The sequence below is a fragment of the Aplysia californica genome, unplaced genomic scaffold (assembly GCF_000002075.1).
Source record: "Aplysia californica isolate F4 #8 unplaced genomic scaffold, AplCal3.0 scaffold00078, whole genome shotgun sequence".
NCBI lineage: Eukaryota > Metazoa > Mollusca > Gastropoda > Aplysiida > Aplysiidae > Aplysia > Aplysia californica.
The window spans coordinates 1,541,264-1,568,837 of record NW_004797348.1 but is presented as its reverse complement, the minus strand read 5'-3'; the positions used below and the strand labels follow the sequence as shown (position 1 = coordinate 1,568,837).

Sequence of the window (27,574 nt, the reverse complement as noted above, 5' to 3'; positions counted from 1 at the left end):
TCTCTCTCTCTCTCTCTCTCTCTCTCTCTCTCTCTCTCTCTCTGCAGTATCCCCCCCGGGAAAAAAAACACTTTCTCTTGGCCTACACTCACCAGCTTAGGTCAGTTCTGTTTTGTTGCTAAAGGATTCTCACATTAACTCCCACCAGTCGAAGTACATTGTAATTGTAAACAATCGTTTCAACCCCCAAGGTGATGCTGTCTTATCTGACCGGATAAAGAGAGAGGTGCAACAATGGGATTCATAATGGTATAAAACAATATGGGTTTTTTGTGTTGTTGTTGTTTTTTTTTGGGGGGAGGGGGGTGGTTAAACCTAATTCCTCCTTGTTTTTATTGATAAATCTACATGTTGGAGGACTGGTTTCAGAGCCAGTGCATAAGTGTGTGTGTGTGTGTGTGGTAGCCTATCCGTTCGAAATGTTCGGAGCCCCGAAGAGTGTGCTCTTCGCCAGGGCCACCGCCTCCCTTGGGTAGCGGGTGAGGCAGTAGTGCATAAGTTGCAAAAGATTCGTACGGTAGCACTCCAATTTCATGCTAAATTCAAAATGGCGGACGTTTTGCAAGTAACGAAGGAAGACGACGATGATTTCGAAATCGACGAGGAGGGAGACCGTAAGAAATTAAAAAACCCTTACATATTGATGATATTAAAACATTGACTTTTTATTTGTTTTAGGGCCTGTTTTTGTTTCTGGACGTGTGTTTCGTCTTACTAAAAACATAATCGTTACACACTTGTCAAGCACCAATTTTCGATAGAATCTGTCACAGAGTTATTGATCATTTACATGACAAATTAAAATGAAAGAAACATTCTAACGATAACATGTAAAATGAATTTTAAAAACAGTATTATCATTAATTAAGGTAGATCTAGACTACAAACAGTTTGCAGCAGCTGCGGACACAAATGTTAACTTTAGAACTTTTGTGCTGATTAGCCTTAGCGCAATGAGGCTGCGGCGGCAATGCCCACCAAGCGTGTTTTGTTCTGCCGATTTTTGGCCCCTGCAGCGGGGGTGTTTCGTGGGACGCACTAACGCAAAGGTTGTTGTCTTCAACTCGCTCTCATGCCGCTTCTCCTAAATGGGGATATGAATGAAACTTGGCAGCCAATCAGAAAAGAGGTCAATCTTGTAGTAAGCAGTTTGACAACTTTGTACCCATCCACCAAGAAGCAGTCGAAAACGTTTGCGAAAGTGGTTGATGTGGTGCACTTAGAAGATTTGTCGGAGCTGTGATTTGTTAAACTGACTGATACGTTGTACACCATTCCCTTTTCTTTATGGCCACCTCTATTCTCACCCGGAGTGAGAATAGTGCAGGCGAGTCTTGTGGCTATTCTCACCCGGTGCGCGTTCACCAAATTTTGCGTTCACCCTAAACCATAGAATTCTACACTGTGAGGAAAAATTGTAGAATTCTGTGCCGTGAACAAACGTTCCATTACAACTGTAGCCTACTAAAAGCGTACAATTTTGTCTGTGGGCAGTGGAGAGAGAGAGAGAAAGAGAGAGAGGAGTAGCGCGAGAATTTCCGGGCAAAACAAAATGGCGACCCGCGTAGTTCGGCTCGATTCGAAAAGTTAAATAGCCGTAGCATCTTTGTAGACAACCAAATTTATTTACTTTTGTGTTTTAACATCATTTTTTAACTTTGTTTTGGTCAATTTGATCATCCACACCGATAGACAGTATTCAGAAAGAGACAGAGAGAGAAAGAAGAGGGGAGGAGTTGATCTTGCGAGAACTTCCGGGCGGGTGAGAATAGCCACTTTCTTTCTTTATTCCCTTAAAATGTCATGCTTCTGTGTTTAGCGGTTTTTGCGTAATCTTTAAAAATGTAGGAGTAACTAAAGGGAAAAGCGGCATTGCCATTTGGCATTTGCGCGTGCTGGGTGAATGACCGACGGCTGGGAAATTTCCACTGAGTGACGTCATCAGCCATCGGTCGCCTCGGGCGCTACAAACGAGGCCCCGCTTATGTGAACCGGAAAGGGGGGGAAGGATACTTGAAAACTAAACGGGGGCCTTGATAACTTGCATTTTTGTTGCATTTTAGTCACAATACAATAGATGTATCATTTTTATTTGCTTGATTGCATGACAGAAGAATAGAAACAGAAAAGCAAACATCTTGAGAAGTGGTATGGCATTGTGTTTGTGTTTGGAAAGCCTATTCCCCCCTCTTGGGAAAGCACACACTTGGACTCGTCCTGTGTCCTCTGTTTGGAAAAGTGAGGCATTAAGATTGTTATTAAAGAGTATGGTACTTATTTAGTCCTGTCTCGGAAGATAGTCCCGTTTATACATTGTTATCGTTCACACGTGTGTGCGTGCATGTGTGTGTGTGTGTACGTGAGAGAGAGAGAGAAGGGTGGGGGGGGTGGGGTGTAAATGTATTACATTTATAGTATGAGTTGTAGCTTACACTTGCGAAATATTCCCATGACTTGTAAACTATATTATCTAAACGCATCTTAATCTACCACACAATAGGACACTATCCAACAATGGATATTTATACACAGAGACGATCTTATTTTCTATTACAAAGTATGCATGCTTTTACTAGTAGAGAACTGGATTTATTAGACTAATAAATCCAGTTCTCTACACATTTTTGAGACAAATTGATCTAGAGCATTGCTTGGCATGGAGGAACCTCTTATGTTGCCAAGTTTCATTCAAATATCATGAGTTTGGGAGAAGATATGACTGATAATCTTTGTAAATCTGGACTGATAATCTTTGTAAATCTGTAAAGAACGCCACTTTTTTACCTGTTAATGTCTTTACAACTCAAAAAATATGATAGATATTAAAAATCTGACAACATGACTAGATTCTGCATTAAAAACCCTACTGGACTGCCAAGTTTCATTTACATAATAGGCGAGCTATGACAAGTATTGTTGAAAACCGCCACATTTTTACCTTATAAACGTCTTCATAAAACTCAAGAAGTAGGATCTGAAAAATCTGAAAGCAGGACTAGATTCTGCACTAGAAAATGTACTGGGTTGCCAAGTTCCATTTAAATACTCTGAGAAATGAATGACAAATTATATTGTCTCAAAACTCACCAAAGAACGTGCCATATTTTGGGGGGGGGGGGGGGTTCATTATAAAAGTGTACCAAAAATTAATTTATTAAAAAATTCGTAACTTTTTTGTTTATTGATGGATTTCAAAAATTGAAAAAGTTCTATGCTCTATGGAAATACAGCTACAACATGCACCTATTTGCAAACACTTTCTGACAAAAAAGGTTTTTCGTGGTCATTGCAATGCTGATCTTATTTTAGGTGACCTGTTTTGTTAATAAGTTATGGCAAAATATATTGACCGCAGGACGATGCGGTCACATTACGCAACACAGTGTTGTATAATATTACCCACCACGATATGTTTTAAAAATCTCGTCTGACTGTTATTTTGTCCTCAACATCACAAGGTTTCAGAAAATGTTTGGTTTTTGCATGTACGCAGCAGCATATTGAAGCAGCTAACATTTCCCTTATTTTTCTTGCTGTTTCGATCACAAAAATTGCCTTTTTTTTCTTCTTTTTTTTTTCGCCTGGAAAAGATCTTTAAAATGCCATATCTCAAAAACGGTTCAACATGGAGCAATAACTAAGGTAGCGTTGGAATCATGTTACTGAGCTCTTTGCATTGGTATTGTTTTTAAAGCAATTTGAAAGCATTTTTATCCAAGTGCCTAGCTTAGCTGTAGATCAGTGCTGACAGTTGGAATGTGCACCCCCTGGCCACAAAGGGGTTTAATCAAGTCTGATGCCAAGATTGTCCTTGACTGGTCATTATCTGTCATAGTCAGGCTTGTTTCTTTAGATTGTCGAGTCTTGGAGTATGTACATTGTTCCTCATGTGGATTGTTATAATTTGTCTTGATTCAATTATACTTATGATTTCTCATGACATTATTAAATGATTTTTGTTTCATGTTTCAGAGGGCCTTCAAAAGCTTAAAGAAAAGGCAAAAAAGAGGAAAGGCAGAGGATTTGGTGGAGGTAAAAAGACATTGTGTCATTTCGGTGAAATCAGGTGCTCGCTAAAATAATGAAGTCAAAGAAATTGACATTTACTGCCTGTTGGTCAGTTTTCATTTAACTTTTTTCAGGGGGGGGGGGGGGGGGGGGGGGCTCAGCATCCTTTTTGATAACTTAAAAACACGTGGATTTATTGAAGAAGGTTGATCAAAAGCACAGAAAATGTAACTTTGGGGTTTCAAAGACACTGAAAGTCACCAGTCTTTGGCAACCATTTTCTCACTAATTATATCTCTGACACCAAGCGGCCCCCACCTCCTTTAATCGCAAATATCTGGACTTCTTTTTGAGATAGATGGGTATTTTTTTCCCTCACAAGCAAGGCAAAGAAACAGGCTTCAAGGTGATACCAATAACTCCATGTGCTTACAAGTTGACGAGCACTTGATTCCTCCGTGTTGTGACACAAATACAGTCAAACTTGCTTTAACAGCCACCTGTGTAAGACAACCACCTGTACAAATGCCACTTCCCATTTCCTCCCTTGCATATTTTTTATATTAGGATGACACTGTGTAAGACACCGCCTGTTTGATACGGCCATTTTTCTTCTGGACAGTGGGTGGCTGTCTGAGACAGTTTTGACTGTATGAGCCATTCCATTTGATGTGATGACTGTTTTTACCTTACTTTTGACTGCTAATCATGCAAAGCTTCCAACTAGTTGATCTATGACATTGTTTTGTTGTATAAGCTGTTCCATGTTACATGATAGCTGTTTTTAAGCTACTTTTGTTTACTTATCATTATGCAATGTTTCCTACCTTTTGATTGAGATCATAACTTAACTCGATGACAATAACTACACTAGTGCAGTAAGTGTTTCGGCTGTGACAGTTCAACAATTAATCAAAATCATGTGTATTCTTCATATTTTTTTTACAGTTATGCTTTAGTATCATGTAGTCTGTTAGAGACAGTATGTGAACACATGCTGTGGCATTAGATGTTCAAGAATCTCCATTTGGTATTGCACGTTTCTTTCTTTCAATTGTAATTGTTAAATAAATGTTTGTTTCACATTCACACTGTCTTTTGTCTGTTTCAGAGGGCCCCACGCGCAGCGGAGTCGATCAGTATGAAGGAATGGAAGTTGAATATGATGAGTCTGAGGGACCCGGACCTCAGAGATGTAAAGAGATTTATTTTTATTTCTTACTGTTTTAAACAGTGCAGAGTGCCTCCTTGTTAGTACAGAGCCGGTCAAACTTATTAAGATTTGGTGCTAGGCAAGATACCTAGGGGGTTGATTTGTATCAAAAACAATTACTTGGATTGGTTTCTGATTTTCCTTTATTGTCTTCCAAGTTCATCTTTTTCTGTACTCTTATTTTTGCTGTAAACTGACAAAACGCCTTTAAAAAAAACCCACAGCAGTTTCCAGATAGAGTCAGATAACCTTTTTAAGAAGGCATTATTCCAAAATTTGAATTCTAAATTATTCGAACACTTATCACAGTTTCACTTTGATTTTTCACATTAGTAGGGTAACGGATCAGGCTTTTTATCTTGCAAATAAAAAATTGTTACGCCAAAAATGTAATAAGGCGTTTTGTCAGCTTACAACAGATTTGCGGCTTCAGAAAATAGGTAAAACTAAGCAAGGTTCATGCGAGTCGTCACTAGCTAAACAGTGCTTTGTGACATCTTGAGTGGAGTGAAAACCATCAACTCATGGTAGTTTAGTTAAAGAGCATTTTGTTTATGAACAAAAGGACCCCACATCACTTTTCATAAATTAGAAATTTAATGAAATGGAAAACAGAATCTTGATTCTTTGATGACAGCTTAACTTTGTAAAGCAGATCTTGGAAAATTCATGATCAGTTTGCATTAATAGAAAATTGTAATTGCCGTTAGCAGATGAAACTGCTTGTAGAAATGAGACTCTTTTATGATTTTGGAAAGGTAGTAAAACAAAGAAGGGGGGGGGGGAAGAGACGTATAAGGGTACTGAGTTTAAGTCCCCAGAGAACTTTGTTTGACTTGATGTGAGCATTGTACTATTCAAAGTCAAGACTGGGGTGTGAAAAGCCCACTTATGGTACCCTTGGAAATGTTTCATCACACTCAGTATCTTAACCCAAGAAGTGCGCAGCACTTCACCGTAAGTAACCTGCCCCAAACGCCCTGCTGCCATGGCTGATCGGTTGTATACATGGGGGTTTGATGGAGGGGATATTAGCTGAGATATCAGAGATTTATTCCGTCCTGCTACTGAAAAATGACCATTTATGACTCAACAGATGATAAGAGACATATAAAACGATATCTTTTCTCAAAGCTGATAGAATGAGCCATTAAAAAATGATAAGCAATCAAACAATTGCATACAAAGTGCAAAACACGATGAAGTCAACAATTAGTTCATTAGCACAGCAGAACAGTTGATAACACATAGCATGTAGTCGTTCAGCTGGACCGCATCACTTTGTAGATCATGTCTAGGCCAAGGGACGTGCTACGAATTCAAAGTAACTTGCAAACTCATTGGTCACTATTTATGACTTTGACCTGCAATTTAATGCATCATTTACCACATAGGGAACATTGAAATTTTCCATTAAAGATGGTCAGGGTCTATGCCCTTTCTATAGGGCTCGCATGCTTCCCAGTCGAAGTAGGTCGGCCCTATATATAGAGCCATCGAGCTTCCCGGGTAGCCCGGCTCACATCTAATATATAGGGCCATCGCACTTCCAGGGTTAGGAGTACTTGCAAACCTTATTTTTAGTTTGAGGGAAGCTTCTCATCAAAGTGTTAGTGCATATAGAGGTCTTGTTTCTTTCTTTTCTGTAGCTGTGGAAGGATGGATTCTTTTTGTCACTGGTGTCCATGAAGAGTCTCAGGAGGATGACATCTACGAGAAGTTTGGGGAGTATGGAGAGATCAAGAACATGCACTTGAACCTGGACAGACGAACAGGTTTTCTCAAGGTATGATCACTTATACTTATCTCCGCCTAGCTTGCAGCAAGTCGGGATATAAAAATAGGTCTGAACTCGACACACTAAAGTTAGACACGCATTGCGCTCCAACTATTTAAGCTATTAATAAGAAATTTTGCTTAGATTTTACAAAAGATTTTACGAGCTCCTTTTGATTTTTTTTTTATGTGGGAGTTTTGCTTAGTACTAACTAATGGGACTTGCTGGACTTTGCTGATGAAGTTTTTGTATGGATAGGATGTGTCTTATAATTTGTATATTTGGGTTGAGTAAAACATTCCTTGATGAAAGTCTTCCTCATCTTCCAGAAATCAACAAAGAAGGCTATTCTGGTCCAAGATGAAATGTGTCTCACATATGAATTTTGTTTTTTAAACGACCCGTAAGTAAATCAAGCTAATCTAGCCTTGAAGACGAGCAGGAAAACTATATGAAAAACTACAAAATTCATCCTGCCCGTACATGGTGGTAGTAGTAGAATTATCAAGTTATGAATGTCTTGTGTTGAGCGCTGAAGTTTTCTTTTCGCAGTGTAACAAGCTTTGCCTGTGGTGTTCAGTTTTTTTTACCTGGTCAACTTTCATCTATGAAAGTAGTTTTCTTTAGAGTGATTGTCAACACATATGTGTCAATATTTTTGGTCTTTAACATTGAAGTTTACCTGACATATTTAACATTGAAATTTACCTCACTCATTTACTTGATGGTATGTGACTTCTCTTTTTTGCCACTAGGGATACGCTTTGGTGGAATACGAAACGTTCAAAGAGGCCCAGAATGCAATGGACGCCCTGAATGGTACTGAGATTTTAGGTCAGAAAATAAGTGTGGACTGGGCGTTTGTCAGAGGACCAAGAAAAGACAGGTACGAAAGCATAAAGGAGGAATATTGTCCTGCATGTTGAAGCCAATGTCTATGAGTTGACTGCCCTTTAACCCTAGTCACCCTGTGTGGCCGTTGCCAGTGCACTTATTTATCTCGGCCTAGCTTGCAGCAAGTCGGGATATAAAAATAGGTCTGAACTAGACACACTAAAGTTAGTGCTCTCCAACTATTTAAGCTATTAATAAGAAATTTTGCTTAGATTTTACAAAATATGATTTGGTAACTTTATTAGAGAGAAGGAGGATGAAAAGAGCAGAGAAATCAATGTAGTTCTTCTCAGACTGCAGCTCATTGGCACTAGATTCACCCATAGCAACTCCAATAAACCTACGATCTAGATAGCTTTTACGAAGATTTCAAGGCACGAATATCAATCCTTCTTTTTCTAGATTTATATCTACTTTCACACTCTTTCTGCTTGTGCCCAAAGTAAAACTAAAAAAACAGGGTTCATGTATTTTAACAATCACAATTATGGCTGTTATACGGCTGTTTTTATTGTGGCTGTTTCCTGTTTTGCTTATCACCTAACTTATTTGTTTGCAGTTTGTCTCAATATTTAATAGCTTTAGTTGTTTGGGGTTGTTTTTTATTGGTTTTTTTGCAAAGCAATAGATGTAGGTAGCGTAAACACGGCCTCGCGGGCACTCGCGGCCTTCCGACCGCGCGGTATCGGTGAAATCGGGGTAATTCCGATCGCTGTTTCTTTGCTCTTTCATTATAAAACACCAAGTGCTGTACACCTTCTAAAAGTTCAGCTTTTCCTCGTTACAATGGTGTAAGTTGTTTTTATGTCCGATTAGTAGGAGCTGGAGAATCGCCGACGAAAGCGAAGCCCCTCGTGGTCGGCCGGTTGGAAAATTGACACGGGTGCATTCAAATGCTTCGCGGAACGAGGAATGATTAAATACCGTCTTTTCATTGGGGGAGAACTGTAGAGCTTTAAACGGGCTTTCCCGTGGTATGTGTTTTGCCTTTGGCGTCTAAATAGAAAGCTTTTAAAAATACTGTCAAAATGTTCAAAGATCACTTTTTACCCATAATATGTAAAATACCGGCTTAAAAAATACATCTAATAAAAGATCAGCTTGTTTTCTATTAGAATAAAGTAATCAGCTTGGAATTATTTTTCATCAATCCTTCTGCGAGACTCAGAAAGCATGTGACCCCGCATGCGGGGTACACTACAGTATAGAGCCGACTCGCTCGCCGCAGGGCCCGGTGCGGCGCCGGCAGGGTCAACGCTCGGTGTTTTTGTCGAAATAACGACAGATCATCGTGTTTGAGGCGATAAAGTACTGATTTGTAATGATCTCACAGTCTTGAAAAAAATTAGGCTCCATATATTTGTTATAGTAATTGTACTCTGTTAATGTGGAGATGTTTAGTGCTCTTGGTACTCTTTTATTGTCTGTCAGACATGGGGTTGCAGCCAGTGACTGACTTTAACAAATTTGATCAAATTTTAAACAACTACCATTTTCTTAAAAATTGACTGAGAGGTTATATAGAATGGTACCAAGATGCTTAGTGGATATAGGCCTTTCAAATGGAACTGATAAATTTGGCATTCAACTACTTTGAAAATTTAGTTTCTGGTATCTGATAGATGGGATTTATTTTACATGTCGTAGAGGATATTTTAGCTCTCTTTGAAAACCCGGAAATGTGGATAAGAGCATGGTTTTTGTATAGTAATATTCACTACATCAATTTATGTAGACCTGCCGTGGCAAACGCAGGGGCCCAACGTATATGTACGAAGGCTGGGTGAAATGAGTTAAAGCAATTACATGAATTTGTTTTTGTTTTCTAATGCGTGTGTATTATGTGGAATGCAGTCACAGTTTTTATAGAAAAAGCAAAGACACTGTCTTGTCTGAATGAAAGTCTTTAAAATGTGGAAGACAGTAGTGTTTAATGGTCTGGCGCTTTTGTAATGTGATGGCTAACATTGTCAGCTGCTGATTTTTATGACAGTAGCATTACCAAATTCCTTTGAAACTCACTTTCACCGAATTGAAGAGTGGCTTTCCAAAGCTCTGTAAGTCAGTTTTGACGAGCGCCTGATTTCACCACAAATCAGACGCTCGTCAAAATTGACTATGTATGTGTTAAGCGTCGTGATGAAATCAGGCGCAAGTCAAAACTGACTTATGGAGTTTTGGAAAACCTATTTCCAACGGACGAAAACTTGGGACTTTCTAAAAGGAACCCTTTTTTTTTTCTCTTAATTAAAATCAATATACTCAGGGCTCTTTTTTTTTTCCTATCAAAGAACCTCAATTGGATTTGCACAAAATCCCATTTTTTAAAATCCACTGGGGTTCTTGAAACTCAATTTCTTTTTTCCCCAAACTTCTATTTTAGGGACATTTCTGAAGATAACTCCTAATTTTGGTCATGGAAAGGAGTACAGGTCTGAAACATGTAAATCGGCAAACTCACATGGGTGAAAGTTTTCTGGCATATGCCAGAATTCCGGCTTTTGAAATTAAGCTTCCCAACTTTTCCGGTTTGGGACAAATTCTCAACTTGATAAAAATTTCAGAAGTAGTCATTCTCCCAATCCACAGTCAGTCTGTAGCTTTTTGCATTTGGTTACCATACTACTGGCGAAAATGAGCGTTGCACGCCCAGAAACAACCCAATTAGCTCTATGTCGGACTAAACACTACGACCTCAATGTTATTGATCTGGCAAGTCTGCTCTGTGATTTGCCCAGGTTTATCCATTCTTTGCAAATTGTGGCTGGTTTTTATATCTTTGGCTCATGTTTGTGCGTTGTTTGGGGCAAGCATAAGCACGTCAAGGTCCAACTTTAAAGATTGTGATTTAGTTTAAAAAAGAAAAAAGGAAATTCATTCTTTCATTAAATGTAGACAAGACGTACATAGAATAATAGATGAAGCGAACAGAATTTGAGGTCCCGAATTTTGTCTTGGAGGCCTGTACTATTCTGTGTATAAAAACACACACAAAGACTTGACAATTCGTACATAGCGAGGGAAAAAATCGGCGACATCGAGGGTAAATCTAATTAAATGTAGGCCTATAGATGGCTGCTAATTTCATTTTACCAATGTAGCCGTGGAGAGAGAGAGAGAGGCAGAGTAGGAGTGAAGGTCTATGACCTTTCAATAGGCACAAGCCGAGGGCAGTAGTGTAGCCTAGGTGTAGGCCAAGGATGTGTTTGTTTCATTCGACACAGGAGTGTTCAGCGGTAGACCTAGATCTAGCCTGCTCACTTTAGTTGCGGTGTAGTCCAGTTGTTCAGCTACCGACCTGAAATCTCAGAATTCTCCAATGATGGCCTGATAACTGTTCCAGATGCGGCACACAAATGATCAATATTATTCATAGTTCTGCTGTTACTTTCAAAACAAGCTTTGTCCAACTCCAAGTTATGTTTTGTTGGGCCTGTCATCAAGACCCATGAGTAAATCTTCCAATCGTGCCTGCGCATCACGTGACATGACCTCAACGTGTGAGTTTCGCGCGTGTCAGGGACCATCCGTTGACGGGGTCAACTTAAGTTCATGCATGCTGGTTGAAGAGTCTTTCAAGGCTTACAGGGAGGGGGGGGGGGGTGGTAGACATTTGGACCACTGCAACAGCCCAACCTACAGCCCCAAACAATGTGTCCACAAGTGCCATGCATCATTGCTGACATCTTATTTAGCAAGAAGCCACAGTTGTAGTTCAAAAAGTACAAATGTGGACTGTGACAGTGACACAGCGCTTTAAAAAAAATTGTGTGTCTCAGTGGGGATTGTGATAAGACACTTTGTAGTGTCAGTTAATACATCTGTGAAAAAATTAACATTGCTGTTTTGTGGACACAGAACCCAGTTGGATGGATAGTTTTCAAGGGATTGCATTGATGAAAATACATGTACTACATGTATCTTGAAGGAATATGTGTATTTTATAATATTGTGTGCGTTTATCTGACGATGTTTCTCAACGTGTGTTATTTTCAGGCGTAGGCATTTTTACTCATTGGCATTTCAGGTTTTTGAACCTGTCAGTACTTTCACCCTTGGAACTCTCTCTCTCTCTCTACTCTTTCTCTCTCTCTCTCTCTCTCTCTCTCTCTCTCTCTCTCTCTCCCCCTCCATCCCTCCCTCTCCCTCTCTCTCTACTCTTTCTCTCTCTCTCTCTCTCTCTCTCTCTCTCTCTCCCCCTCCATCCCTCCCTCTCTCTCTCTCTCTCTCATAATATATTGTCCACTACAGTATAAGTGAACTATCCAGAGACACATAGCCATCTAATCTTGTTGGACCTATCAGGGGTTTTCTCTTGTACCAACACGTGTGGACATTTGTCTTGGGGTGTTTTCTTTTTGCAATGTGTTTTTAATTTTTTTAAATTTGGTCTTTTTCCTCAGATCCAAAAGAGATGACAGAAGAAGGAGATAATCTGTTGTTGTTGTTTTGTTTTTTTGTGTGTGTGTATTTTATTGAATGTTTGGTTATGAACAAGAAGCAGATTCTTGAAAATTGCCCAACAGTAAGCTAGTAATGGATATTATGGGGTGTAAAATTAAATCATTGGTGAAAACTGAACTTTCATTTTGTTGTGTTTCCCCCCATTACCTCATTATACTGTTCTGCTTTAATGTTGTTTTATGGTCTTGAAGAGGGTGGGGGTGTCTCTCTAAATTGTGTTCATTTAATAGAAATGGGTTTGATGATAAGTTAACTTTTTCACTGCCAGTGTTGAGTAGACTCACTACCTCTCAACTGCCTTTGTTTCCCCTCACAAAGCTGCGGACTGAAATAATAATGGTTTCTGATGGGGAAACTGAAGAGTGAAGGGGTTAAAGCATAATGGAGACTCCAGGGGTTACTCCTGAAAGCTTGGCTGTTTTTGAATTGTTATATAGCGATCAGAGTTCATGGATATTTTAATGAGAGGGATAGGGGGATATTTTTTTAATAATTAGTTTCCAAAAGTGTTGTTAAGTGCGTCAGCAGCTTTCATCATTCATATTCATAAATATTATGTACTTTTTGATGAACTTTCATTGTTTATTAAACAGTAATAAACTTTCTATGCTTTTGTATTTTTTCTTCTTTAAAATCTATTTTTCTTCTTTAGTGTTCTTAAGATGTTCAAACATTCTCTTTGTGTAATTACTCTATACTGCTTGTCTCTGTTTAAAAGCCTATTCGAGTAGTGTATAAATATGTATATACTGTAAAGTTATTATACAGGCAGACTGAAAATGAAAACAGATCATGCACGGCTGACCCGAATTGATGGGGGAAGGGGCATAGTATTGAGAACTGAGTTGTTTCTCCTGACTGTATGTTTAGTAACTTAACGAGCATCCTGCATGGTCTGTTCTTTGAGGAAATAATGCCATACTTTTCTAATCAGACGTAAGTTCCAGGACCAAAATATAATAAAACAAGCAAAAGATTTACATTATCAAACAATTTTGTAAGTTTTATAGTAGCACAGCAATGGCCATATAGATATACTTTTTTACATGGTGCACTCTACCCCAGGCTCAGTTTGTGTCAGGTTGTAATGAAATTATCTGTTGATTGGGTTTTCCTTTAAAGATGTGACATATTGTAGCAATGCCCACCGAGCGCATTTTGTTCTGCCGATTTTTGGCCCCCGCCGCGGGGGTGTTTCGTGGGACTCACTAACGCAAAGGTTGTTGTCTTCAACTCGCTCTCACGCCGCTTCTCGTGAATGGATATGAATGAAACTTGTTAGCCAATCAGAAAAGAGGTCAATCTCGTAGTGTGCAGTTTGACAACATTGTACCCATCCTAGAAGCAGTCGAAAACGTTTGCGAAAGTGGTTGATGTGGTGCGCTTTGAAGGTTTTTCGGAGCTGTGATTTGTCAAACTGACTGATACGTTGTACACCATTTTTCTTTATTCCCTTAAAATTTCTGTGTGTAGCGGTTTTGGCGTAATCTTTAAAAATGTGGGAGTAACTAAGGGAAAAAGCGACATTGCCATTTGCGCATGCCAGGTGAATGGCCGGCGGCCTGGAAATTTCCACTGAGTGACGTCATCAGCCGTCTGTCGCCTCGGGCGCTACAAACGAGGCCCCGCTTATGTGAAATAAAAAGGGGGGGAAGGATACTTGAAAACTTAACGGGAGCCTTGATAACTTGCGTTTTTGTTGCATTTTAGTCACAATAGGCCTACAATAGATGTAGTCATTTTTATTTGCTTGATTGCACGACAGAAGAATAGAAACAGAAAAGCAAACATCTTGAGAAGTGGTATGGCATTGTGTTTGCGTTATGAAAGCCTATTCCCCCCTCTTGGGAAAAGCACACACTTGGACTCGTCCTATGTGCACTGTTTGGAAAAGTGAGGCATTAAGATTGTTATTAAAGAGTACGGTACTTATTCAGTCCAGTCTGGGAAGATAGTCCCGTTTATACATTGTTATCGTTCACGCGTGCGTGCATGTGTGTGTGTGTGCGTGAGAGAGAGAGAGAGAAGGGGGGGGGGGGGGTGTAAATAATATATTACATTTATAGTATGAGTTGTAGCCTACACGTGCGAAATATTCCCATGACTTGTAAACTATATTATCTAAACGTATCTTAATCTACCACACAATAGGACACTGACCAACAATGGATATACACAGAGACGATCTTATTTACTATAACAAAGTATGCATGCTTTTACTAGTAGAGCCAATTCTCTACTTACATTATTGTGACAAATTGATCCAGATCATTGCTTGGCAAGGAGGAACCTTTTATGTTGCCAAGTTTCATTCAAATATCATGACTTTGGGAGAAGATATGACTGATAATCTTTGTAAATCTGTAAAAAAAACGCCACTTTTTTACCTGTTAATGTCTTTACAACTCATAAAGTATGACAGATATTTAAAATCTGACAGCATGACTAGATTCTGCATCAAAAACTGTACTAGACTGCCAAGTTTCATTTACATACTCCAAGAAATAGGCGAGCTATGACAAATATTGTCTCAAAACGCACCGAAAACCGCCACATTTTTACCTATAAAAAACATCTTCATAACTCAAAAAGTAGGATAGCTATGAAAAATCTGAAAGCAGAACTAGATTCTGCACTAGAAAATGTACTGGGTTGCCAAGTTTCATTTAAATACTCCGAGAAATGAGCGAGTTATGACGAATATTGTCTCAAACCTCACCAAAGAACGTCCCATATTTTGGGGTTTTTTCATTATATAAAAGTGTAAAAAAAATTAATTGATTAAAAAATTCGTAACTTTTTTGTTTATTGATGGATTTCAGAAATTCAAAAAGTTCCATTCTCTGTGGAGATAGAGCTATAAAATGCACCTATTTGCAAACACTTTCTGACAAAAAAAAAGGTTTTTCGTGGTCATTGCTACATATTGCAGTTAACAATGGTTATCCAAAATAGTGGCAGCATTCGCAACAGCCAGTATTTAAATTTTATCCCTTTGCTAAAGATGGCTCAATTTCATGTAAAAACTGAAACCCTTTGTAGAAATCTGTCTACATGAACATGCAGAAAGTGCTCTGTCTCCTGAAGGATGTGCCTCAGTCCTGGGTCACTATCTCAAACTCACAGTCTAATGAACTCTGACTTTTTGAGCTGCAAAAAGAGCCTTCCCTGTGACAACGTACTGCTTATCATTTAACTTAACTTGAATAGTGAGCTTTAGGTACTCTGGGGTGGTGTACTCCTACTTATAATTTTATAACATCGCCGTCGTTCATCATCAGAGGGTGTAGTTTTTTCCTTCTTTCCTAGCAGATTTCTATCGTCTTCATCTCTCCTTTTTTTGAGTCTTTGTTAGGGTAGATCCATATTAACGCCCGACACTGACAGTCAGACCAGACCCGCCGTTTTCCGTCGGGTGCGGCCGACCATATTAATACTGGAGTTTGGCTGTAAGACACTGCCGTCTTGCAAATGTAGCGTGTGGTAGAAGAAAAAAATTGTTGTTGTTGCTTTTGAGACAAAGACAAAAAATGAAAACCAAGACAAGAAGATTTTCCCTGCATCCCATCCAAAGAAAGCGTGATACACTAGGTGAATTTCGTCATTTGTTTTCGCAATTGTTGGAAGATAGTGAAAAATTCCAACAATACTACTATCGCATGAAACATAACAGTTTCAATGAACTGCTAGAGATATGCAGAGCTGACCAAGAACTGCTAGAATTCTGTGTAGTGTCATTGAGGCGGGAAAGGGGACACAACTATGAGAGAGATAACATCATTAAAATTACCTCCCATCTTGCCCGACGAACCGTCTTTGAATTTGATAGAATATGTTTTATCGGAGGCGGTCTGACCGGGGACGACGCAGGATGTCGGGCGTCAGTATGGTAGGTAGCCGAAACCGTTTTTGTTACCTTCCATTACTAAAGAGCCGGTGCACATTCTTTTGTGCCCGGAGACGGTCTGGACTGACCGTCTGTGTCAGGCGTTAATATGGTTGCGGCCTTACTCTCTTGTGTGTAACACCTGTAATCTTCAGCACTTAGATTTTCTATGACCTAGATCTAATTCTAATTGTGTTGCAAGTGCTGTAAAACTCTTACTAAAACTAAAACATTCATCAATGTCAGTCATAATATGTCAAAAGGTTTTCAGGAGCAGCAAAAGCTGTTTTGTTTTCGGCAGGATATTATTTTAGTACAAAATGGTTGACTAAATTGGATAGATAGCTACTATTTTAAGAAGAGGAATGAGACTAGGGCCAATCGATGCACTTCAGAAAACTCAACAATTTGCTAAAATTTAATTTTTTTTAGACTCTTTGAAATTTTGACATTCTAAACGTTAAATGACTGCGACAACATGTAATAATAATGATGATTTCTTTTATGTAGCGTATGTCCACGACTCAGAAAAATTCTCAGCTTCCCAGGTTAGGCACTTCACTGTCGCACACAAAAGACTTGCGGATTACAAGTGCTCAAACATTAATAAACAAACAAGATCTTTCACAGTCTATAGCCTGGTACCCATTCCAACCTGGGTGAAGTGAGGAAAATTTGTCCAAAGTGCCTGTCCCAAAGGACACAACATAAGTAGTCCCTGAAGAGACTCGAACCTACGACCTTACACTTGAGAGTCCGAGACCCTAACCATTAGACCACCAACATTTCTGTTTCTCATTTTGATCCAGTTCCTGGCTAAAGGTGTCCATAATAATGCTTACTTTGTTGTGAACCTCATGCAAAGCCTTGGAGCTTAATATTGTAAGTATAGTGAGCAACATAGTATACCTCTATTCCAAGGTTATAGGGCCTTATCACAATAGCATTTCAATTTCAGTCTTGTCTTTTAAGGGACAAGCACAGAAGTCAGCTTTCTCAGTTCCCAGGGGATAATTCCACAGGCATGCCCAGGATAAAGTATAGGCATTGTAAGTTTGGTCAAGGGTCATTTGTGTCAACATCTAAAATATTTGTATGAGCATACTTGGAAAAGAAGTGCAATTTTTACCCAAGACTAGCAAAAAGAGACAGATGCATGAAGTGAAACTAGATCTTGACCTCCAGTATGGTAGGAAATGTACTTCATTTTCATCATTATTTTGTATACATGACATGTATTTATCAATAATGTATGTATGTTGTTATATATAGAAATTTTATAATCAGGACGCAAGAATGAAACATGGCAAAGTTTTACTAGACAATCTTTTATTCTCTTTCCATTTCTCTAGGAAATTGGTAAGCAGTATATTAAGTGTCTAATGTGGAAAAGAAGATGAACGTAATAATCATATTACCAGTAAGAGAAACAGAAAGAGAACAAAGTTAACAACAAAAAATAGATGCTATCATTCAACGAGACAGCACTTGATCAGGCTTTTTCAAATACGGAACGATAGATCCTTAAAAATTAAATCTTCAGAAATAAACATAGCAAAATGATGAGAAAATGTGCGAATGTACATCAGAGTCTAAATTTTCTGCATTTTCTTCAGCTCTTCTCAAACATACATGATACATGTGAAAGAATCTTATACTTATAACGCATACTATAATGAATTCATATCAAAATGTAAAAACGAAATATAGAAATTAAGCCGTTACCAACCAAGACTGATGTCAAAATTGGATACACATGTAGCCTACAAATATTTCAATAAAATGTGTAAGTGTTTCTCTGTTTTGTGCATGCAAAGTGACTTACTCACCAATCAGCAAAATAAGAAACAAAACAAACACCTATTTTCAGTTGCAGCCATTATTACATCATTGGATATTGGTCCAGTTCGACTGGTTTAGCTTCATCCCAGTATTCTCCTATGGGTTTGCTGAAAGCATCATTCTTCCGGAATGCTGTGTCTTTTGTTTTCACTTGAGTGGTGCCCTGAACAGAGAAAATTGTAGAATTCAGTAAGTGCGAACGAACAAAAATAATGTTCAAGATTTTTACAGACGCTAAAGAATGCCATTATCATGTTTTAATATTTTTATATAGCTCTTATCTAAAAAAAAAAAAAAAGTGCCCATGTGTTTGGAGTCTTTGGGGGGGGGGGGGGGGGTTCTGGGTAATTGATGAAGACCCCACTTTAGGATGCCTCTTTTGTTTCTGGTTTCTGCCTGTTCATCTTGCTTTTTCCAGCACAAAATGACTTCATTGGAGTTTTGAGCGTATGTTTAGTTTAGGCTCTTTGCGTGCTTGCAAAGAAGAGAATTGCATTCCCAGGAGGGAAAAGATATTTTATTGAGTATCCCCGCCCCATATTATTTCTGCTGGAATATGGTATCATTATCATACACAAAAAATCCCTGTTAGGTTGGTTCACAAAGCTGTTCATCTTCTAAATTGTGTTGATGGTGGTATAACATTTACAGTAGGCAATCAATGATTGTTACTGTGTTGATCTGCTTCCGTTTTCATGGACCCATGAACTTTCGTGTCAACTGTATCTATTTCTGTATCCATCTTACTTGGACTGTTTATCACAATGTTTCATTCAGCAAGTACTAAGTTTACTACTGTACAGTCTAAGTCTATGTGTAAAAAGCAAAGATGATGTACTCACATGAATTTTGTCCCTGTGTTCTGACCAGAAAGTCACAGGCTGTTCACTCACGTAGTCATGATCCTGAGGATAAAAAGTGGAGAACAACTCGTTATTCATTCATGCATTCTACATAGAATCATGTGTCACTAACCACTTGCCATGAACAATATGATACCTCTGAGGTGGATTCATTCAAAATTCAAAGGCACCCTACTATATTATATAAAAGGAACAAACGGCCTGGGTAGAGACATTAAGTGGGCAAGATGTGCCTTGATCCCAGGTGAACATGTGCTCAGACAACAAAGTGGATGGCTTCATCATTTTTTATATATATATATACATTGAGATATAGCGGTTAGGCACTTCACTGTCGCACACAAGAGACTTGAATTCAATTCCTGAGTGGGGAGAATGTCTATCAAGTATCTGCTGGGATGTTGTTTCCCACTTAGAGCCCAGGTTGGCCCTAACAAGAAGGGTTGGAAGCCCGCCTCCTAAATGATCTAAATTGTGTCAATGGGTGTGTAAAAACACCTACTTATTTTTAAACCTCCAAAAATATATTTAGAACAGTTTGACCAGCAAATCTTATGTGCTATCAAAACCAGAGAAATTTTACACATACTTTAGTACTCATACTCATAACTTGAGAAAAAAATGGATAGCAATAAGATGAGTAAATAAGTGGAATAAACTGATGAAAATATATTCTACAACTGCCTTCTCTTTTTTCATAAAGTATAAAGGGCATGCAGGCTACCCCTTGTCACAGAACTGCATAAAAAGCAAGTCATCCAGACTGCAAGGTCATAACCACTTGCTGACACTGACACCCGTTAGGATCCTGAAACAGCTAAACAACAGTAAAGTAGCCAACTCCATTATTGATAAGTGTGCCATTGCTGTCGTAGCTTGCCGTTTTTTACAGAATTGCAGTGCATGTAGAAGTAGAAGCAAAATGTCAAATTGTATCAAATTACCAATGTCTGCTCTGGCTCTGTTTTGGGGAACTCTTTGGTGTAATCTTTCATAAAAACGGTGCACATGATGCCTTTCATGTCCTCGGCAATTTTACGCTCTTTTTCTTTCTCCATGTCCTCACTGAAATAGCAAAAGAGTATGCACTGAAGTATGTATTTTTAACAAGTCCAAAGAAAATGTATTGTTGCTTTTAAGCACAAGGGGGCTATATAAGAAAAGGAGAGTTTTCTCTATAACCAAACAAATATACACACCAATGAAACCAAACTTCTCCTATAGGTAGGGCAATGCCCACTTTTGGTGTAGGTCAAGATTTCTGGAAACGCTCGAAATCTGGGTTAGCCCGCTTGTCCATATCAGGACTTCTTCAAACACAAACTCAACTATTTCAAGTAAATTCAAGCACAAATCCTCAATCACTGCAAACAAACAACTAAAAAATATTTAAAAAATAATCTTGATTCCTAAGATATTCTCTGTATAACTCAGATTCAATCAGCAGTAACAAATGAAATCTGTGCATAGTATGAACATTTTGATCTCTTGCCTATTGGTTTTACTATGCCATTTACATAACAATAGCTTACTCACATTCGTCTGACCATGATTTAAACAAGATAAAATCAAATTGCTCTGTTTAATCTTTTCAGGTCTTTGCATACTAATAAGCCTACTAGTCTTAAAGTTGGATGGCCAACAGAATCTAAAAAAAAGCCCATTTTCGTCAGCACCACGACATTTTAACGCACACCTGAGAAACATGGTATTTTAGAAGACTCGCATGGATACGCGGAGGCAGTCATGGACTAACACTGAAGTGAAATGTGGGGGCACTGTCGTGTTGTTGTCTCAAAATGTACGATAGTTAAATTTTTTTTTTTAAGTGATCCGTGTATGCACCCAAAAAAAAGCGGTTTTTAAAGCCAGAACTTTTTAAAGCAGACAAACGAGAGTGAGCAAGCTATAGCAACAGCATTTATGCAGACATGAATTAAGAATAAGCAGTATTATCTCTCTCTGTCAAGGATGTTTCAGTAGGCTAAGCCTTTGTTTTTGATAATTTAAGGTACAGTAATGTATGCAAGTTGTGTCTAACTCACTAAATAATTTGATTTTTTACCCTCCAGATATATTATATCCCTTCTAATACTAATATCAGATATGGTACAGTTTCATGAAATATACTCAAAACATGTTTATGATTTAAATTTGTAATGCAAAGCAAATTTTCACTCATTTTTCCAACTCTGAATCTTCGTTCATTTCACAGGCCGTTTTACTGATCTTTTGCAGAAATTTGAAAACAAATGTACTGAAGCAGTAACATTAGTAGTAACATTGAATCATTGAATCCGACTTCGGCAGTTTTTTTAGTTTAAGTTAAAAAAAATTAATTAAACTGTAAAATATTATACTCAGTGATGAGAGAAGAAGTTCCTTCAACTTTAACCCAATTGAGTCTTTCTTACCCCCCCCCCCCCCCCCCAATTCTGAATTTCCCCCATGTTAGGGAACAAGTGATTCTTCCCAGTTGGTTTTTATACTCAACTCTTTCGAAACACCCTGAAAAGCACACTGTAATGGAAGGATTGCTCGCAAAAAAAGAACAAAAACTTTCATTTATTTCAAATACTGAGGTTAATCCGGAAACAGCCCTAAACCGAAAAGAAAATAAAGTCCCCAATTTGTTTCTTCTATTTCAGCAACCTTTCAACCAAAAATTCAGCAAAACTGAAGAAAATCCATTGGTCCCATAAATTTCAGTTTAAGCAGACTCCACTGTAATTGATAATATAAAAATCATCAATGTTGCAAAAGAAATGTTAATTAAAATTGGGATTCAACCCCTCATTGGAAGATCATCAAAAAACGGGATTGAAAGGGTTAACACAATGTTATGCCTACATACGGTCGAACCTGTGTAAGACGGCCACCCATTGTCAAGGAGAAAAGTGGCCGTATAAGACAGGTGGCCGTCTTAGGCAGGACTGATCAAGATGAAGAAAACAAACCATTCCTTTCTGAGAAAACAAACCCTTCCTTTCTGAGGTCCCAACCAAAGGTAGTTGCATTGTTGTTGTTGTTGTTGTTTTCGCTGGGTTTTTTTCCTTTTGTTTGCGCTTTTGTGCACGGGTGACAATAAAACTAAATGTGTCAGACAAGGAGGACCAAGCGCTATGGTAAAACAAACAGATAGGTCGCCACGACACGGAGAAGAGCTATGCTTCTGTCACAAGTTCATTCTGACGTCCATTGTTACTTTGTTACAGACTGGGTAAACAGTGACCACTCATCTCACTTACAATTTGTTTACGGATCCTGGGCGGGGCTTATGGGTTATGAGGGATCACACGCTTCCTTCCCCAGCAGCTGAAAATTAATTTGGTTACCTATTGGTCAACAGTGGGAGGGGCCTACGCAACATGATCAGTTGGAGGGACTACCTAACAACGACAGGTTTTTAGATTATGACGGCTCGCCCACAAAGCCAGGGGCCAATGCTTGATTTATGACAAAGCGTAATGGAGTCACTAAGGTAGCCGTCTAAGACAGGTGTTATTGCTTTGTGTGGTAGGGGTTGTGTGTTGAAATATGGTGGCCGCGGCCGCGTTGGACAGGTGCCCGTTTTACACAGTTAAATTATATAGAAAAAACACAAGGGGGGAAATGGAAAGTGGCCATTTGTACAGGTGGCCATCAGGGCAGGTTCGACTGTACTTTGAACTGTATAATATGACCTTACAGTAGGCAAGAATTGCAAATGACTTTTTATTTTTTACAAGCGACAAGTTACAAAGCATTGTTTCAGTACAAAGTTTCAAACGTTCTCACCAGACAGCTTGAGCAAAGGCTTGTTCCATCAACTCTTTTCTTTTGCCTGCAAAATATGAACTCAAGTTAAAACTGAAAATGAGAGAAGAACAAAAATAATAGAGGTATACTATTACACCCAAGGGCAACAATAACAGAAAAATGTCTCTTAATACTGATATCAATTCCATGTAAAGTAGTGAACTTTCTAATGAAGGGTTGCCTAGTTTCATCATTTTCCAGAATTTTGTGTAACGTTAATAAAACTAGCTTTCTCTTTTTAAAAGTTAATCCAACAAATATTTACAGTTACAGGAACATACTGAAAAGAATGAATGTGCGCTGTCTTCTAGAATTCTAGAGAAAACCTGTTACAAATTAAATCTGACACTAACAGTAGGCAATCTCTTTCTCTCTCTCTCTCTCTCTCTCTCTCTCTCTCTCTCTCTCTCTCTCTCTCTCTCTGTGTCTTTGATCAATACGTATGTAACTTCTTTTTCATTTTATGTTTTTACGAATTTGCTTCACTCACCCACATGCCTGGTCTGATCAACCTGAGGTGGTGTGTATGTTGCCCGAACTGTAGTGAGTTTCTCTGCTTTAGCACTATCCTCAATGGTGATCAGTCCATTATGCCCACTTCGTAAAAATCCAGCTCTCTCTAGCATGTTATATTCTCTGTCTAAAGGAGGATCTCTGTCAACATTTGCTCGCTGTTCGAAGAAGGTAAGAATAAGAAAATTTATGTTATCTTCAGGACAATTATGAGAGAAAAGTGTTTAGGCCTACAAAAAAAAAAAAGAAACAAAATGGATCATGGAGCTATTCTAACATCATCTATTATCTATTTGTGGTGGTCGAATTTTGCTATTCAAAAGGCTTTTTAATGGCTGCATCGATCGACATGCGGTTTTCGCCAAACGATTCTTTAAAATATTCTCCTGATCATGACGCCCTTCGTTTTTTCAGTTTTGAGACAGTTTTGCTGCAAAAAGCTAAATTCCTTTATTTCGCTGATCGTTTTTGTAGGCCGACGCTTCTGTCTCTGTAATTTTAGTAAATCCACCAGGTTTGTTTATTTCAAGTCGTACTTCCGTTCGATACTACCGCGCGTTGTCGCTCAATACTGAGCACTATTTTTTAAGTTTGCTACCCGTATAGATCTAGTTATATATAAAAGTGTAAAGAAAAGCAAAAAGTGCAATGTCGTACTGGTATCAGGCAACAATTAATTAAAAGTACCTTATGAACTTCCATACATCAGTAAAATTTAAGGCATAGAACACATAAATATAACTTAAGCTACAGAATAGATTGTTGACAGAAATGTCCCAAGTTAAGTTGTTGCTAAAAAAAATGAGGAATACAAACTCTAACTCTAACTGACAATTAGATATATCTATTCTACACTACCTGCAAACTGACTAGCATTCCCCACCATCTGAATATTTTGTGGGAAAATGCTCAGTTTTTTAGTTGAACTATGTTTTTCTTAGCTCGGTAGGATGGATTACCTTTCGGAATTCTTTGAAAACTGTAACTTAACTTTTTTTTCGGGTTTTACAATCCTGAGAGAATGCAAGACAAGAACCAGTTGAATATAGATTCTAAATCTAGATCTAAGTATTTTTAGACAAAGTGAAAATCTGATGTTCTGAATCAGAAAAGGATTGATTTAAACTTAAACGAAATCAGTTGAGGCAGCTTAGGCTTACAATTCATTTGTTTTCAAAGCCTAGGGCCTATATGCTAGCCTACATAAAATCTACACCAACAGTGTAGGCCCACAAGTTACAGAAAATGGTAGTCTTTAATTAAAACTAAAAATTACTTTAAAAATGAAATGCTAAGTAAATGTTTACCTCTTCGACCCAGTTTTCCAGGAGACATCTGCCAGCTGAATTGTTCACTCGGATTTCATTTCGTCCATCATTAGCAAGGCTGATGCCTACACGTGCATTCATAGCATCCATTTAGGATTTGTTATGTATGGAACCTTGATGGTCCAGCGGACAATAGATCAACTTCAGAAAGATGCTGGTGGGAAGAGAACGATGTCTAACCGGAAGTGGCTGTTACTATAGTAAATAGAGCAACAGAGATTCACAGTGGTCTCCCCTTTCCCGTTATTTTTGGTCGTCAGGCCACGAATTTATAACTGCTAGAACTAGTAGGTAGCCTAACGATAACGTTGAGATAACGGAGAGGTTTTATAAGTGTTCCGAGTACCGGTACATTAGGTCTACATATTGTTTCGGTAACAACGACCCCCAAAAAGACACAATCTTAGGGATACACATCAGGAGAAAAAGAGAGGGAGGGGGGAGGGGGGTTGACACGTACACGAGAGAGAGGGAGAGAGAGAGAGGCTGACTCGTACACGAGAGGGGTGGAGAGGGAGAGAGAAAGGAGAAAGGCAGAAACAGAGAGGGAGGGGGGTGGGGGAGAGAGAGAGGGGTTTTTTCTGCAGTGGTTGGAGCGTTGAGCTCTAGTCTAGCCCATGTTCCGGCAACGGCTCAAGACAAGAGAAAACTTTTCATTAAATGATCCTAGGTGCGTTTTGTTTCAAGGCAGATACCTAGGCTATGTTTTGAAGGGGGGGGGTTGAAACAAGTAGATTATTAGGCGGGATGTCTGCTTACTGCTTACAGACTTCTTCACGAGCCTTCAGCATACAAAAAAGCATTGAGAAACAGAGAGGTTAAGTGGTTAGAGTGGAGTCAAATATTGTTATGACACTAATAACTTCATGTTGGCAAATCTGTTTTTATTTTCACAAGGTGTATTTTCACATCAAGTCCCATTACTTTAGCGATATATCTCGACAATTCTATTCTATTAAAGAAAGGTACCTAAAGGTTATGAGTAGGCCTATACGCACATACCCGTACACGCATACACAAACACACACACACACACACACACACACACACACACACACACACACACACACAAACACACACACACACACACACACACACACACAATCACATCCAAACTTCAGAGTTACTTATGTAGCCTAATTATTAATTAGTTCTTAATTGTCTCTATCAATGTATCTTGCCGGTAACGTGGTTGAAGCGTTATACTCTCGGCTTTCTTAGATCTAAGAAAGCCCAGGTTCCAGTGTATCGATGTGCTGACTCGTCGAAACGACACAAACTACATGTACTAGATAGTTTTCAAATGGAAAAACAACTCAATACTCAATAACGTTTATGAACTCCCTACACAAGGTGGTTGAGGTTGGATTGGAGGTTGCGGCTAGACAAGCCAACTAACTTCTTTACTCTCCTTCTGCAGATGCGGACGCCTGTTTTGAAGCTGTGTGTGTGTGTGTGTGTGTGTGTGTGTGTGTGTGTGTGTGTGTGTGTGTGAGAGAGAGAGAGAGAGAGAGAGTGTGTGTGTGTGTGTGTGTGTGTGTGTGTGTGTGTGTGTGTTTGTTTGTTTGTTTGTTTTGATTATTTTGTTCTGTTTTGTTTTTCACTTGCCCACTGGCCTTGTGTCGATGTGCTTCTCTTTAGATTAAGAAAAAAAATTATTGCGGTACACCACATTAAATTTTTCTGTTGCCTAACAACTAAATTTGGAATAAAAAGGATGACCAAGCTACTCATGTTCGAAGGAATGTTTGATCATGACTTGTTCGAGTATTCTACTCTCAGAAACCGAAAACGACAGGCCTACGTCTTCCCCCGGTGTATCATTGAAAATATTTGTACATTGTACATGCACATGGTATAATGAGCAACTCATTTTTTGCAGCAGCATTTGAAATGTTGATGTAATAGCATGAAATACTTGCTTGTTCCGACCGGGAAAGTGTGTGTGTGTGTGTGTGTGTGGGAGAGAGAGAGAGAGAGAGAGAGGTGTGGGGGGGGGGGGGGGGGGAGGGATAAATACCATTCCGTTAGCAACACAAGACAGCAATACCAACTTCAACAGCAATATAGAATATTAAAGCGCAGTGAACTCATTAAGGTTGTGAACCTGTTGGTGATTCCCGCCTGGTGGAGAAATAAGTCATTCCTTATTTATTACCCTGCATTGTGAAAATAATTGAATATTTTTCCAACAACCATTCTGTACCAAAAAAGCTGACAGGTTCAGAAAAAGACATCAAAAGATGAAGGAACCAAAAAAAAGGTGAGAGCGTGTTAATAACGAGAAAAAGAAACACAATTCAAACCTTGTCCTCTTTCAGCAGATAAAAATCTATAAATATATATTTTATTATAAATTATTACGAAATTAGAATTCATGGTTCCTGAAAGCCCAAGTTAAGGGAAATCTTGGGAAGGGGGGTGGGGGAGGTGGCTGTAAAGACAGTTTAAATGCGGGCAACTATACAAAGCATGGCATTCGTAAATCTTGTTTTATGTCTTTCCCAGGCGTGTGAATGCATTAAGTATTTCCCACGTCTATACCCCAGTTGCTCTCCTTTGATCGACACCCTGTAATGTTAAGTGGCTGTCTAAAGAGACGGCGTCTACCTCTGTTTACTGCACACACCTGAAATCAAGGATTAAGCAGCAGTTCGAGCGGAGGACTTCCGCTGGGAAAGCGGTGGGTCTGTCTTAACGGACATCGGCAGGTGAAGAACAGGCGGGGACAACGGAAGGCTCGCCGGTGCATGACCAGTCGAAGAGGAGGCCCAGTAACAATGGACTACCTAGCCAACACACAACAGGCCCGTTACCACTGCAGGGAACACGCAACAAAAGAGGAAAACCTAGACTCGGAAAGGTAATGAGCTGGATTTGACAGGTATGGATTAACACCCCCTCTAGCATTGTAATGTTATTTAGCGAGCGGGCCCACCTTTTTATCATTCGTCCCCGACAAGACCGGACCAATTGATTGAAGGGCCG

General features: G+C 38.9%; 2 protein-coding genes across 2 annotated transcripts; one reads left to right on the top strand and one right to left on the bottom strand.

Moving 5' to 3' along the window:
- Positions 1–499: 499 nt before the first annotated feature.
- On the top strand, positions 500–12,963 carry LOC101860878 (RNA-binding protein 8A). Its single transcript, XM_005094245.3, has 6 exons — positions 500–614; positions 3,973–4,032; positions 5,120–5,203; positions 6,871–7,007; positions 7,754–7,884; positions 12,296–12,963. The coding sequence occupies exons 1-6, from the start codon at positions 548–550 to the stop codon at positions 12,324–12,326; spliced, it is 510 nt and encodes a 169-aa protein (XP_005094302.1). The 5' UTR covers positions 500–547; the 3' UTR covers positions 12,327–12,963.
- Positions 12,964–18,079: 5,116 nt separating this feature from the next.
- LOC101860638 (sperm-associated antigen 8) lies at positions 18,080–24,781 on the bottom strand (the record flags this gene model as incomplete). Its single annotated transcript, XM_005094243.3, is given in 6 exon segments — positions 18,080–18,247; positions 18,927–18,989; positions 19,892–20,012; positions 22,725–22,770; positions 23,236–23,416; positions 24,566–24,781. Coding segments are annotated over 6 exon segments (645 nt in total). The 3' UTR covers positions 18,080–18,124.
- Between the last annotated feature and the right edge of the window lie 2,793 nt (positions 24,782–27,574).